We start from the raw sequence: 15730 nt of genomic DNA, 5'->3' as shown, positions 1-15730 counted from the left end.
CTAAAAGTCACAATCTGTAATTAAGATACAGAATTATGATTATATATGCATTAAACAACACAGTGACCACCTATATAAACTACAGATGATGCAAGGAGAAATAGAAACACACTAATAATAAAGAGACTTTAACACACAGGTCTATGGACAAAATAATATAAAAGAGCTAAGTAATATAATCAGTAAGATAGACTTTATGCATATATATCAAATACTATACTATGAGAATAGAGACAAGAAAATATACTTCCTTTCCATGCACATATAGAATAGTCAGAAAAATTGACCATAAATTATGTGACTAAAAAAGTCAGTAAATTTCATGAAACAGAAATCCTACAAACACTGCAATGCACTAAAACTAGAAATTAAAAATGAAATTAAATACAAAAACTCCTTCCACCTAAAAATTTAAAATTTTGCTATTAATAGAAATATAAACAGAATTACGGTAAAACAACAATTGAGCAATAAAGATAAGAATCTATTAAATATATTTAAAACAGTGATCAAAGGAAAACTATGGCCTTAAACATTTATAGTAGTTAATGTAAAAGAATGAAAACAAATCAAATTCTCAACTCAAACAACCAGAAAACGGAACACAGCAAGTCAAAAGACAACATAAGGAAGGAAATAATAAAAGTAAAACCAGAATGTAGTGAAATGGGAAAAAACTGTAGATCTAATTAATAAGTCAAAATACTGATTCTTTGGAAAAACATAAAACAGACATACCACTAGCTACCTTTTTCAAGGAAAAAAACATTGAAAGCACACATACAAAATGCAAAATATCAAGGGGTAAGGGATGCCTTGGTGGCTCAGTTGGTTGAGCATCTGGTTTCAGCTCAGGTCATGATCTCAGGGTTGTGAGATTGAGCGTGGAGTCAGGCTCTGAGCTGGTAACAGGGCCTGCTTAAGATTCTTTCTCTCCTAGGGGCGCCTGGGTGGCTCAGCTGGTTAGGCGACTGCCTTCGGCTCAGGTCATGATCCTGGAGTCCCGGAATCGAGTCCCACATCGGGCTCCCTGCTCAGCGGGGGGTCTGCTTCTCCCTCTGACCCGCTTCCCTCTCGTGCTGTCTCTCATTCTCTCTCTCAAATAAATAAATAAAATCTTTAAAAAAAAAAAAAAAAAAGATTCTTTCTCTCCTTCTCCCTCTGCCCAGCCCATGCACCCCTCCTCCGCCCCCCACTCACATGTGCTGTCTCCAAAAAAAAAAGTCAAGGGGCAAATAACTATTGATGCAGAAATTTAAAAATTAAAAGAAATTACTTTGTACACCTCTATACAAATAAATTTGAAAACGTAGATAAAATTGATAATTTTCTAGGGAAATATAGTCTACCAAAATTGATCCGAGTAGAAAGGGGAAATTTCATAGAATAGAGAAAATTATCAATAAACTACTTCATAAAAAAGCACCAAGCCTAGACAGTTCCACAGAGAAATTCTACCAAACTTTCAGAAAGGACATAGTCTCAGTGTTGTATAAATTATTTCAAAGCACAGAACATGCAGGAAAACTTCTAACTCATGTTCATGAAGTAGTATATATCTATATTTATATCTATATCTAACCTGATAAAGACAGCACAAGAAAATTAAAGACTAGCATCACTTCTGAATATCAATATAGAAACACTATATAAAATATTAGTGAATAGATTCAAACATCACATTAACAGTACACCATGACCAAAATGTGTGTACGTAGAATGCAAAGATGCTTTAATTTTAGGACCTCATTCATGTAATTCATAATAATGGGTTTAAGGAGAAAATTCATATGATTACCTCCATAAATACTGAGAAAACCCTTGATAAAATTCAATACCATTCCTAATAAAAGCATCCAAGAAAATAGGAATTGTTGTACATGGATACTTCCTTAATATGATAAAATCTTCATACTTCAATCCTAAAAACAGCATATTAGTTAATGGGAAAACACCAAAGTCATTCCTACTAATGCCAGAAACAAAGTAAGTATGTCCAATATTTCCATTACTATTTAACATTTTACTAGAAGTATTAACCCAAACAACTAGAGAAAAAAAACAACAAAGGCATTAACAATTGAATAAGAAATAAAACTACTGATATGCAGATGACATGATAGGATGTTCAGAAAACTCTAAAGAATCAATGGCAAAAGTAACTCAAAGAATAAAAAAATTCAGTAAGGTAGCTTTCATATACATTAATGGCAATTGGTTAGAAGCTATAGTGAAGGGGAAAAAATTACAAAAGAAACAAAAAATAACACTTAGGAATAACTTAAGAAGAAATGTACAAAACTTAAATGAAGAAAAGTATAAAACATTCCTGAGAGATAAAAAAAAAACAGAACTGAAGAAACAGAAAGACAGATTTCATTTTTTAATAGAACACAACATCATAAAAACGACTGTTCTTAACTTATAAATAAATTTGATCCCAATAAATATCCCAAGGTTTTTTCTTAGAGCTAGATACGGTGATATTAAGTTCATTTGGAAAAACAAACATGCAAGAAATTTAGGAAAACACTGAAAAAGAGAGTTATACAGGAGGGGTATTAATAACCCTACTATGTATTAAAATATACTACAAAGCCTCAATAATTGAAACATTGTAGAAAACAGTGTGGTAGTGTTGTTATGGCCTACACTAGAAGATCTAGAACCCAGCACGCACAGAAATTCAGTATATAATAAAGATGTTATCTCAAATCACTGGGGGCAAAAAGAGACTTTTAAATAAATGATACTGGGACCAACTGGATATTTACAAAAAGATAATAGTAAGCATTTCACACCCTACACAAGATAAACTCAGAGAGACCATATACATACTATAAAAAATATGGGTAAATTCCTTTGTAACCTGAGGAAAGGGGAAGCCTTCAAACTCCGCCTCAAAACCCAGATGCAATAAAGTAAAAGATTTATACATTTGACAATATTAAAAAAAAAACCACAACCTTTTGCATGACCAAAAATACCATAAGCAGAGTTGAAAGGCAAATGCAAACTGGGAAAAAGAGTTTGTAACATGTAGCACAGATAGAAGGCTATCACTGTTAATAAAGAGAGAACTTTAAAATGAGGAGAAAAAATATAAAAACTATTGAATAGAAAAATGGGCAAAAGATGATAATAAACAATATTAAAATTATATTAAAAAGGCCCCCTAAACATATGAAAGATATTCAACTTATGTTAAGAGAAATGCAAATTAAAACCACACCGAGATTCCACTTCTCATCTATTAGACTGGCAAAATTCAAAAGGTTGACAATATACTCTGTTAGTGAGGCGATGAGGAAATAGTCACCCTCATATGTTAGGATCAGAATGGTTTCATCCCCATAGAGGGGAATTTGGTGATATTTAACAAAATTACATATGCAGTTAACCTTTGGCCCTGCAGTCCCATTTCTAGGAATTTATCCTGAAAATAAACCTCCAACAACACTGAAATATTCATACACAAGGCTATTCACTGCAGCATTATTTGTAATGGCAAAACATTGAACACTATCTAAATGCTCAAACATAGGAAACTGATTGAACAAACTGTGGTACACACTAGAAGAATGCAGCTGTGGAGAGAGAACAAGGAAGATCTCTATGAACTGATATGGAATGAATTTCAGAATAAATTAAGTAGAAGGCAAAGTGCAACAGAGAATATACACAATGCTACCTTTTGTGTAGGACAGAAATGGAAATAAAAAAACATGCATATGTCTACTTAATTTTGCAAAAGTAAGCATAGGAAGGATAAATCAGACTATAAAGCACCAAAATAATAAATGGTAACAAAGGACTATAATTCATCAACTAGAATAAAAGTCTATGAATCCATAATGCCAACCAATCACTCAGAACAAGGAATATTCTTCCTTAGAGCAGAACGTTGATAGAAAAGTGGGAATTTTTTTTTTTTAATCACCATTTTACAACCATCATAGTAATAACTAATTTGGGTAGAAATTATCAATGGATGTGAGTGAAAGTGAGTAAAAGTTTGATAAGGAATAGGATATTTACATGGATTTGAAGTATCTCTCTGTCAAAGTTCTTACTAGTTACAAAAAGAAAAATAATAACTTAATAGGAAACTTTGGGGACTCCACTTAACCAAATGATCAAAGTTAACATAATCAGTAATGGGACAAATAGATACTATGTACTTCTGTGATGCACTGAGGACAAAATATCACTTACTAGTACTCCTGTCAAAAATGAAGGGGGGGAATTCAGAGGGGGAGACGAACCATGAGACACTATGGACTCTGAGAAACAAATTGAGGGTTCTAGAGGGGAGGGGGGTGGGGGGAGGAGCCAGCCTGGTGATGGGTATTAAAGAGGGCATGTACTGAATGGAACACTGGGTGTTATATGCAAACAATGAATAGTGGAACACTACATCAAAATACTAATAATGTAGGGGCACCTGGGTGGCTCAGTCAGTTAAGCATCTGCCTTCAGCTCAGGTCATGATCCCAGGGTTCTGGGATCGAGCCCCGCATCAGGCTCCCTGCTCGGTGGGAAGCCTGCTTCTTCCTCTCCCACTCCCCGTTTGTGTTCCCTCTCTCGCTGTGTCTCTCTCTGTCAAGTAAATAAATAAAATCTTTAAAAAAAACCACAACTAATAATGTAATGTATGATTTACATAACATAATAAAATAAAAAAAAAAGGAAAAAAATGTATATTGAATCTACCCATGAGGAAACATCAGACAAGTGGCCTATGCTTTTAAATGTGGAGGGAACTACTACAGATTATCTAGAACTCAACAAACATGACAAATAAATGCAGTGCAATCATCTGCTCTGGAATATGGACTGGGAAAAAACTGTTAAAAAGAACAAGTCGTTAAGCGTCTGCCTTTGGCTCAGGTCATGGTCCCAGGGTCCTGGGATCGAGCCCTGCGTTGGGCTCCCTGCTCGGCGGGAAGTCTGCTTCTCCCTCTCCCACTCCCTCTGCTTGTATCCCCTCTCTGGCTGTCTCTCTCTCTGTCAAATAAAATCTTAAAAAAAAACAACAATACTGCAACAGTTGGTGAAACTGGAATGGGGACTATGGATTAAATAATGTTTTTATCAATGTTAAATTTCCTGCATTTGATAAATGAACTGCTGTAAGAGAATTCTATGTAAAAAAAATGTCCTTGTTCTTAGACAATACACACTGAAATGTTCAAGAGTACAGGAATATGATGTATGCAATATACTCAAATTGTTCAGAGAAAAAGATTTGATACAACAAGGAGGGAATGGTAAAGTGAATGTGGCAAAATGTTAACAACTGGTAATCTGGGTAAGGGATATATGAAAGTTTTTTCTTTTTCTTATAATTTCTTGTAAATTTGAATTTTTTTCAAATAAAATTAAAAAGTTGTTTTTCCAACCTGATAGGTTAACAATCATGTCTTGTTCTGATGTATGTTTAATTATGTGTAAGGGGGACTAAGCTTTTTGTATGTTTATTTACATTTGAAAATCTCTTTTTACACCTTACTTATTCATACCTTTACCTATTTTTCTATTGTGTTTTTCAAGGTTTTTCTCACTGAATTTGTATGAGTTTTATGGGAATTATTGTTTTTTTCTGTCATGTATGCTCCACATATGAGTTTGGCATTGATTTTTGATTTAGTTTATAGTGCTATTGTTGTTATTGTTTTTATAAAGAACAAAAATTCTTAATTTTTAGACAATCAAATTTATCTTTCTTTATGGCTTCTCAGTTGTATCCTGCTTGGAAAGGTCATTTTTACTACCAGCCAACTAATGGTATTTTCTAGAACTTTTAGAATTTTGTTTTTTAGGTTTAAAATATTCATCCACTGGGAATTCCATCTTTATTTTTTCCCCCAAATCACCATTTTCCTAATGACATTTATTGAACAATTCCACTTTCCTCCACGGACTTGAAATGTCAACTTCTGGACTCTTTTCAGCTCCACTGATCTATACCTTCTCTAGTACCAAAATGTTTGTAATGTTTTACTATTTCTTAAGGCCAATGGCCCTAATCTTAATTTCTGGAAACTTCCTGGCTATGCCAGTATACATACACACACACATATATATAATTTCCTTATTCTTAAAAAAAAAATCCCTTCCATTGCATTTCATGATCTCACACTCCTGGTTTTCCTCTTCTCTCTTCTCTAGTTATTCCCTTTTTCCTCTGCCAGTTGCTCTTTCACTAACCATCCTTCAATGCTGGAAAAATTTTAAGGCTTTCTCTTCTCTCTCCCTTCTTGGTGAGCTCATTGGCATTGATTTTTTGACCTTGTTTTTGGTGCTTTTTTGTTATAAAAAAGTTTAAAATTTTTATGCAATCAAATTTATCAACCTTTTATAAAGGTTTCTGGGTTAAATCCTGCCTTAAAAGGATTAAGCCATCATAGTTTATTACTATGAGTTGATGACTCCTAAATTTTAATCTCAGTCTAACCTCTAAGATAAAAGACTCATAACAGTGGCCTGGCTCAGTATCTCTATTTAGACATCTTATAGGTGTTTCAAATTAATATATCTAAAACAAAACCCATGATCTCATCTCCTCAAACTGCTCCTTTCTCCAGTAAATTTGTAGCACAAATTCCCAGAAATGGGACTGCTGAGTCAAAGAGTGTGAAAAAAAGTGTACACATTTCCTTTCAAGGAGGTTGTATCAATTTATATTCACACTAGCAATTAGCTCCATTACCTTGTCTCCGTGGCCTTGTCAACAGGGTGTGGAATCAAACTTCTAGATATTTGGAATCTGATAGATTATAATTTTGTAATCTGAGAAATGAAAAATAGTACTTTGGTATAGTTTTAATTTATGTTTCAGTCATTTTGAACAACCTGCAGCAGATTTTCATATGTTTAAGGGCAATCTGAATTTGTTTACTGCCCATTTTTTGGTTACATCATTAGTCTAGGTTGTTGACCAATAAAATCTCTTGCTGTATTAAAGAGATTATTGTCTGTGATAGTTGCAAATATTTTGCTCCATTTTATCTTTTTTTTTTTAAGATTTTATTTTTAAGTAATCTGTACACCCAACGCGGGGCTAGAATTCACAACCCTGAGATCAAGAGCTGCATGCTCTATTAACTGAGCCATCCAGGTGTCACCCACTCCCTCACTTTGTCTTTGACTTCTATCTTGTTACTGTTTTTTTGTTTTACCATGAAAAAATTTTTTATTTTTATGTAGTCAAGTCTATCAGTATTTTCTTCTATGCCTTCTGTGTTAGTCAATTAGAAAGGCCTTTCTCAATTCAAGATTAAAAAGAAATTGCTCCATGTCATCTTCTAATATTTTCATGGTTTCATTTTGTATTTTTAAATCTTTGATCCATTGGAAGTTATCCTGCTGGGGAGAAGAGTGATAGTAAAGTGCAAAAGGGACCATGTCTTTGCTTAAAGCCCTTTAATGGTTTTCTATTGCTCTAAGATTAAATTTCAAATTCTTAACATGGTCTATTAACTCCAGTGTGATGGGGCTCTGTTCTTTCTGTAAAATCATTATGTAACATCCTCCCTTTTGCTCTCTGGGTCTCACTGGGTTTCTTTCAGTTTCTCAACCTATGTCTCAGAATTTTTTTTTTTTTTTTAAAGATTTTATTTATTTGACAGAGAGAGACACAGCGAGAGAGGGAACACAAGCAGGGGGAGTGGGAGAGGGATAAGCAGGCCTCCCGCAGAGCAGGGAGCCCGATGCGGGACTCGATCCCAGAACCCTGGGATCATGACCTGAGCTGAAGGCAGTCACTTAACCAACTGAGCCACCCAGGCGCCCTATGTCTCAGAATTTTGCAATGAGCTGTTTCAGAACCAAAGTTAAATCTCTCTGTAATACGCTAAATCATCCAGGCTTCTTTGTAGCACCTATAAACTGTAATTAATTATTTGTGTAATTATGCATTCAATGGATATCCTCCCTGCTAGATTATAACCTCCATAAGAACAGACACTCTAGGCATCTTGTTCACTACTATATGTAGCCTTTTTTTCCCAAGTACAGTGGCCGAAACAGTAGCTTTTCACATATTTATTAAATAAATGAATAAATGAAAACAGATTTAATGAAACATTCTTTTCATATACATCTAACTTCATTTTTTCCCGATTGTTAGTTCTCCAAGTAACTGCTGATTTATTATTTATTCTGCTGAACAATCCATATAATCAGGAAGGTAATGTTTCATGCAAATGACTGATATGAGGTATCCTATCAGACACTGATCTCCTAATGAATTAATAAACTGTATTCTAACTTATAAACTAGTTTATTAGTATGGCTAGGGAGAATCAAATCCCTAAACTTTACCTTTGGTTGACAGAACATAAAATTGGTCTCTAAAATAAAAACCAGGCTTAGAATTTATAACAATTTATATCTTTGGTATTATGAGTTAGAATCAGCAGTAAATACCCAAACAGGTACATGTTAGTTAGCAGAACATGAACTCATAGTGCTCTCCTGACCAATACATTATGAACGCATCCAAACCACCAGTACAACTCACCTCTTGAAAGTTATGTTGAGTAAACTTGTCTGCTATCCTTAGCAACTCACGACATGAGTGTGTGTCAGCAAAAGCCCGAATGCCCAGGCAATTAGAGGGGTCTAACTGTCTCTTTAAGAATTCACAGCAAGCTTCCTGTATCTCTGCCAGCTGAAGGAGGCAAGCAGCTGGCAGAAGGGTCTGAACATTGCCCTCTTCCACGGTTATTTGGGAGGTATATGCAAAGTCAATCAGTAGCTCCATAGCCCGCTCATCTATGTCTCGAATCACAACTTCTGTCTGACGGCTCTCTGCCAATTCTCCTGTAAACATAGCTCGGAAGTAGGGACTACAGGCTGACAAAATGACTCGATGGGCATATATCTTCTTAGCGCCCACAACTAGCACCACATCGCAGAGCTCCCGGTGCTTTCTCAGAAGGTTAATCACTTCCAAGGTTTGTCGAGGGTGCTTGTCTGAGATATAGGGCATGCGGGCAGGTTGGGGAACCCCTTCTGGCAGTTTATTGGGGTCTCCAAGGGTGCAGCGGCTTGTTACATCCATTCCAGTCTCTCCTGGTCGAATGTTGGTACACCTACAGGAATGGGGGAAGGAGGGAAGAAAGATGATGGCAATATTATTAGAAACTCACTCTTGCCATAAAGTGTTCACAGTCAAGAGATAGGGAAACCTGCAGGTAATCGAAAGGGAGAACTAAGCTCCCAAAGAGCTTCCTTTCTAAGAACGCTAAAACTCATAAACTTCCTTAAAGTCTTCTGAAGAACAAACATTATTAATCCCAAATCAGGGCACTTTCATTATGCACTTCCATAAAATAAAGGACAATTCTTTTTTCATCTCATAAGTACTCAGACTAGACTGTCTCGGGCCACATCTTTTATAACTACCTGCAATACATTAATAAAAGTTTATGAAAAACACTTGTAAATTATTCTCTCTCTGCACAAAACAGACCTGTGGACTTTAAATCCTTAATCTGGTTTAACCAAAATATTGATATTTGTTATTTTTCTAAAACACAGAAATGTTTATTTCTCATTATCACAGATAATATTTTAGGTTTCTCTCAGGTTCAGCACATGAAAAGATCAGACAAATGAGGCCAAGGTCCTCCAAATTAACTTTATATATAGTACTATATTTCCTTTATTTTAAGATGCATAGTTTTCACAGTTTGTACAGTCTATCACAATGGTGTTAAGTAAAAAACAAACTAAATTAAAAAAAACAAAAACCAAAAACACAAGCCCGGGTTACAAAAACTAGTGTGTTGCTGGGATGCTACAGATAATTGCGATGGCCAGACATAATTCAGGACATTCTTTGGTCTGTGAATGAGAGGAAAGCTTAGAATCAAACTTTGTGATATTGAAGAAAACTTAGGTATTGATTATATGGATAAATACATGTTAGACTATCAGCTAATAAAAGCTTTACATACCTTTAATGCAATATTTACGCTTCTAAAAAGTTATTAAATGAGTCATGTGTCTTATAAACAAGGAAATATAGTAAATAACTATGTAATCACATTAGTTTGTAAAAAAGGGAAAGAATCAAACCAAAGATTTTAGAAGCCACTCACAGGGAGAAACGAGTTAAAATTCTCTTCTCTGCCTAAGTCTTAGTCCAACCATAGATGTCTCAAAATATTTTACCATACCTTAAATTAAGATTTCTTTTATTTTTCTCCCCAAGTCTAACAGCTCTGACACTTGGGTACTATGGCTACTCTGTCATTAGTTAGCATAAAGTTTCAAAGCACACTGTGTAACAGATGGACCTGGGTTGAAATGCTAGTACAGATAATTACTGGACAAGTTACTTATCCTTCCTAATCCCCAGTTTCTTTAACTCTAAAATGGGTAAGTATCTACCCCATATGGTAAAGATTAAATGAGATAATGTACATAAAAGCTTCCAGCTCAGGGCTTGCTACATGTTAACAATTTTAAATTGTAGCTATCCTAGTAATAGAACTATCTACATTCCTTTTAGATAAGGTAGTTATGCTTATCCATATTAGAAATCAAATAAAAAAATTCAATCTGAGTTGATATGCTTCAATTAATATTTACATAAATGTTGAATTAATGATAATCCAGCAAGTCTGGATTGAAGTTTATCTTCACTTAGAAATCTTTTCTTCACAGTTTATGAATATTAAAGTGGTAAAGAAGATGGCAGGTAAAATATTTTTTTATTTAGTAGAACTCTTAAGAGCCTCGAGAAAGACTTTGTTAAACTAATTTGGGGCTAGAGATATTAAATCTGATAATAAGCCTCATTCCTTTAAAAGTACTACATATGTCATGGGCATGTGGGTGGCTCAGTCAGTTAAGCGTCTGACTCTTGATTTTGGCTCAGGTCGTGATCTTGGGGTTGTGAGATTGAAGCTCCACACTGAACTCTGTGCTGGGCATGGAGCCTGCTTAAGATTGTCTCTCCCCTTCTCCCGCTGCCCCTTCCCCCCCGAAATAAAAGTACTACATATATCCAATTGTTCCTACCAAATCAGTCAGAATTGATGAAGGTTTACTATGATTACAAAAGAAATGTATAGCACATATTGAATGGAGCACTGGGTGTTATATGCAAACAAGGAATCATGGAACACTACATCAAAAACTAATGATGTAATGTATGGTGACTAACATAACATAATAAAATTAAAAAAAAAAAAGAAATGTATAGGTACATAAATAGACATTCTCCACTTTACAAATACTTTTCTAAAAGTTTAATTTTATGCTGCCTGGAGGTTTGTATTTGTCTTTAGTAAGAGTGCCGTAAGTGGGGCTAGGTTTAGTTGTAAAATCAATTCGGTGTGTTAAAAGCAGCACTAAAAAAATGAAATAGAAGAAAAAATATTGGCATACATTCCTTTTAATTAAATATGTTTCAACTATGTGTTCTATACACATTTAAGTTCATATACATTTGCATAATTAGGTCCCTTTGCAGGCTGTATATTATATCAAATAAGTTTAAAAGCCACTGACACAGAATTCGGACCTGAGTTTTGAAGTCCTAAGACAAAAGGGCCAAGAGGTACAAGGAGAAGGAAAAGAATATCTGTCATTTTGGTATTGATCTAGGATTTGCTGTTGCTATTGTTTTTGGTGGCTTTTGGGTAGGGTGATGGCTGGAGCTTGGGAAGCTACTTTTATGCAAAGACTCTGGAAGTCTGTAAGTTGGGCATTTCTTATATATTTAAGTACGTGTTACCCTAATGGTGCTACAGGACACACTCTTGAGAGGCTGTAATAATTATTTTCCTTTAAAAAAGGATCTGAAAAAAAAAGTGGCAGCTCTGTAAATTTCTCAAATTTGATACACATTGCATCACAGGATCAGGGTATATATGTATTAGTAAATTTTACATGTTAATGTTCTCCAGAAGTCTTTAAATATGAAAACCATCCTTCCTTGCTTGGCATAATCTGTTACCTAGCTTGAAGAATGGAGACTGAGATGTGAAACAGAATGGACCATCAGATCATTTAGCATAATATCCTCCTTTAACAGATGAAGAAACTGATTTGGTTAGGTGACTTGCTAAAATCATGAAGCTATCCTTTCAGTAGCAGAGCAGGTCTCCTGATGCTTTTGGATAAACCACAATTGTCTCCTGGGGCACTGCAAATATTTAGTAACTGGGATTGATGTGAATGCTGGGTTGGGGAGAGAAGGGAGTTGTAGAATTATTTAACAATTCAAAATAAAATTTTCAGTTTTTTTCCTTATGGATATCCAAATTTCAGTACAATTCTTTTTTAAAACCCTAGGAAGTTGCAATAAATGCAGATTATTTTGGCCCAGTCATCATAAAGAACTTCACCAGTGAACTGTCGGAAGAATCAACGAACTTGGTAAGAGGCCTACAAAATAAATGTTAAGCTTGAGGAAAATAGCAAACAAAATTGAACCTAAGTCTTTTCCAGCTAAACAATACTGGGATAGTCTAAGAATTTTTCAGAATTATCTTTAAACATTTAAACTTTAAACATAAGAAATTACATTACATTTCCAATAAAATATAGTCAAAGGCTTATTACCTTTTAAAAAGTTATTCCAGATAATATATGAGAAGCAAAGTTTACATGTTATGTTCATATTTCAGAAATTCAGGGGTTAACTTGCTAGATAAATGCCACAAATTTAAATAGACACATAAGTGTAATGAAGATATTTGGATTTTCATAATCATCACACTGTATCTACTGATACGCAGAGAAAAGAGATCTATGCCCCTCTAAAATGGTAATTATTCTTTTAACAAATATTTACTAATTGCATATAATTTACAAAGCATTTTGCTCAAACTGAGAAAAATTCAAAGGAATATAAAGAGGCAACCAGGGAACCTAACTATTGAGAAGGGGAGATACGTGAATAACTAGAGAGAGGGCAACCAGGATACAAACTATGGTCAGAAAGGCAAAAATCAATAAAGTATTTGTTTATACTGGAAAGATCCTAGATCTAACTGGCATAAGCTACAAGGTTACTTCACAGGTATGTATTTTTGTTGTGAAGTAGGAATATTAAATTGGGTTATTCTGGAACTTAGGTGAAATATCCTATACCCATGGTCCAGATCATTGTATTTCTGCTTCTGATTCTATATTCACTAAGCAGTCTTCTGATGAATAATTCTTCCATGTTATTTAAAAGGGGGTTAGGTAGCTCCAACGTTCTGATCACTGGGTTTTAGGTCAGCCTCATGTGAGTCTCACAGACTTAATCATCTATGACTATACTGAGATAGTCTAATATCTGGCCTGCAAGGGACAGTATCAGTTTACTACCCCTAAAGCTGTGGCACCAACAAGAACTGCAGTATAATAAAACACCTGTGTTGAAAGAGTCCCCAGGGAAGGAGAGAAGAAAAGGACATTTTGGGAAAAGAAACTACATTTACATTACAAAGGCACAGCCTGAAAGCAAAGAAGACAGTTGTGCCTTTCTCCCAACCTGTTTTTCCAAAGTACTTATAAATTCAATCTTTCTAGGCTTGGCCTTAGCCCATAGGTGATTCTGTATTCTAGAATACAAAATGTTCATAATTCTGACATCTGGTAGAAACAGCACTGTTTATGCTTGACAATTTAAAGACTAAAAAAAACTGAGCAGTTAAAGAATAATTTTTACCACCCACATAAACAATCAAGGAAGCTTTTAACCACAGTGCTTAAAGATACCTTGTACATAGTAGATGCTGAAAGAATAAATCACATGGTTAATTAACAGTGGTACAATCAAGCTTCTTTAAAAAAGAACCACCATTAAAAACAAGATAAATTCAAAAATTCCTATTTTAATATTGACATTGCATGTTGAAATGAAAACATTTTGTTGTAACCATAATTATGTACATAAAGACAGTACTATTAAACTCAGATATAAATAATTTTTTATTCTGCCTATATACAATATGGAAGCTAATTTCTACGTATCTCCCTTTCATTTAAAAGTATACCATAGCAAAAAAAATTGTGCTATTATTACTGTATTAGTATAGATTCTGATTTTTAATAATGGCTAATTTGTAAACTCTTATCAAAGGTCTGGTTTGCAAACTTGCAAAAAAATCTCTTAAATGTGATCATTCTCTAAAATTCGATCCTCTCTGCTCTCTACACACATTCTTAGGGGGGCTCATCTAATCTCATGGTTCCCATCACCCATATATGAATGGCTAAAAGAGCCTTATCTCCTGCCTGGATAAGGTCTCAATCTGGATCCATATGAATGTCTCTTATCACACAAGCTAAATAGATCTCAATGATGTATCTAAAATGGATCCCTTGATTCTCTACCTTCTCCAACATGCTCTCTTCTAGCTTTCCCCAGATTAATAAAAAGCAATTTCATTCTTCCAGTTGCTCAGGCCAAAAATCTTGGAGCCCCTTCCCTTCCACACACCCTCAAAGTTAATCCATCAGCAAATCCTGTCATTCTACCTCCAAATAATATCTAGATTCCAACTATTTCTCTGCATCTTCACCAGCCCCACCCTAATTCAGGCTATTTTCACTGTTTTATATTATAATAGTCTCATAAATGGTCTTCTTGCTTCTACCTTTGCCAATTTATATTCTCTTCTCTAAACAACCTAACTGATCCTTTAGAAAAGTCAGATTATGGGGCACCTGTGAGGCTCAGTTAGTTAAGCGTCAGACTCTTGGTTTCAGCTCAGGTCATGATCTCAGCGTCATGGGACCCTGCCCTGCATTGGGTTCCATGCTCATTGAAGAGTCTGCTTGACATTCTTTTCCCCTCCCTCTTCCTCTCCCCTGCCCTTCCCCTCCCCTTGTGCACGCTCTAATAAATAAATAAAATCTTAAAAAAAAAGAAGTCAGATTATGCCACTAGAGGAGTGCTCCAAATGCTTTAAACACTCATAGTAAAACACTCATATTAAAAAACAAAGCATATAAGGTTTACCAACATCTACATGACTCTTCCCCTGGCTAACTCTGCATTTTTTTTTTAAAGATTTTTTTATTTATTTGACAGAGAGAGCACAAGCAGAGGGAGAGAGAGGGAGAAGCAGGCTCCCTGCTGAGCAAGGAGCCCGATGTGGGACTCGATCCCAGGACTGTGGGACTCGATCCCAGGACCCTGGGATCATGACGGGGGCCAAAGGCAGCCGCTTAACCGATTGAGCCACCCAGGCGTCCCTAACTCTGAATTTATCTCCTACTGCTTCCCTCTTGCCCATTGTTCTCTAGTCACACAGACCTCCTTCCTATTTTCTGGGACATGCCAAGACTTCTCTCACTAAAGAGCCTTATTCCTTCCTCCTGAAAGGTTCTTCCCCCAAATAACTATGAAGAGCTCACTCACTCATTTCTTTCAGATCTCTGCTCAAATGTCAACTTACCAGACCACTGTAGGGGCCAGTGGCAGGCCACCCCCAGGTGGGCCACTTTGGCATGAACATTATTTTGAGTTAAAAGCAATCCAGGGCGGGGCGGAGCAAGATGGCGGAGGAGTAGGAAACCTGGATTTCGTCTCCTCTCAGGAATTCAGCTGGATAGGGATCAAACCATTCTGAACACCTACAAACTCAACAGGAGATCGAAGAAAAGAAGAGCAACAACTCTCTCATCAGAAAAGCGACCACTTTCTGGAAGGTAGGACGTGCGGAGAAGTGAATCCGAGGCGATATTCGGGAGGATAGACGGCGGGGGAGGGGCC

The 15730-nt window shown here is 35.5% G+C and overlaps 1 protein-coding gene across 2 annotated transcripts in view; it reads right to left on the bottom strand.

Moving 5' to 3' along the window:
* The window catches only part of KLHL20 (kelch like family member 20), a 60800-nt gene that overhangs the window by 35413 nt on the left and 9657 nt on the right, over positions 1-15730 (bottom strand). For both annotated transcript variants that reach the window (XM_081824631.1, XM_081824630.1), the window contains one exon: positions 8525-9098. In XM_081824631.1, the coding sequence (XP_081680757.1) occupies positions 8525-9067 (543 nt within the window). In that variant the 5' untranslated portion in view covers positions 9068-9098. The remainder of the gene's footprint in view (positions 1-8524; positions 9099-15730) is intronic.

The sequence above is a fragment of the Leptonychotes weddellii genome, chromosome 6 (genome assembly GCF_054177405.1).
Source record: "Leptonychotes weddellii isolate Sample4059 chromosome 6, ASM5417740v2, whole genome shotgun sequence".
NCBI classification, from domain to species: domain Eukaryota; kingdom Metazoa; phylum Chordata; class Mammalia; order Carnivora; family Phocidae; genus Leptonychotes; species Leptonychotes weddellii.
The sequence above is the reverse complement of the archived record's forward strand: the minus strand, read 5'-3'. Positions and strand labels throughout refer to the sequence as shown.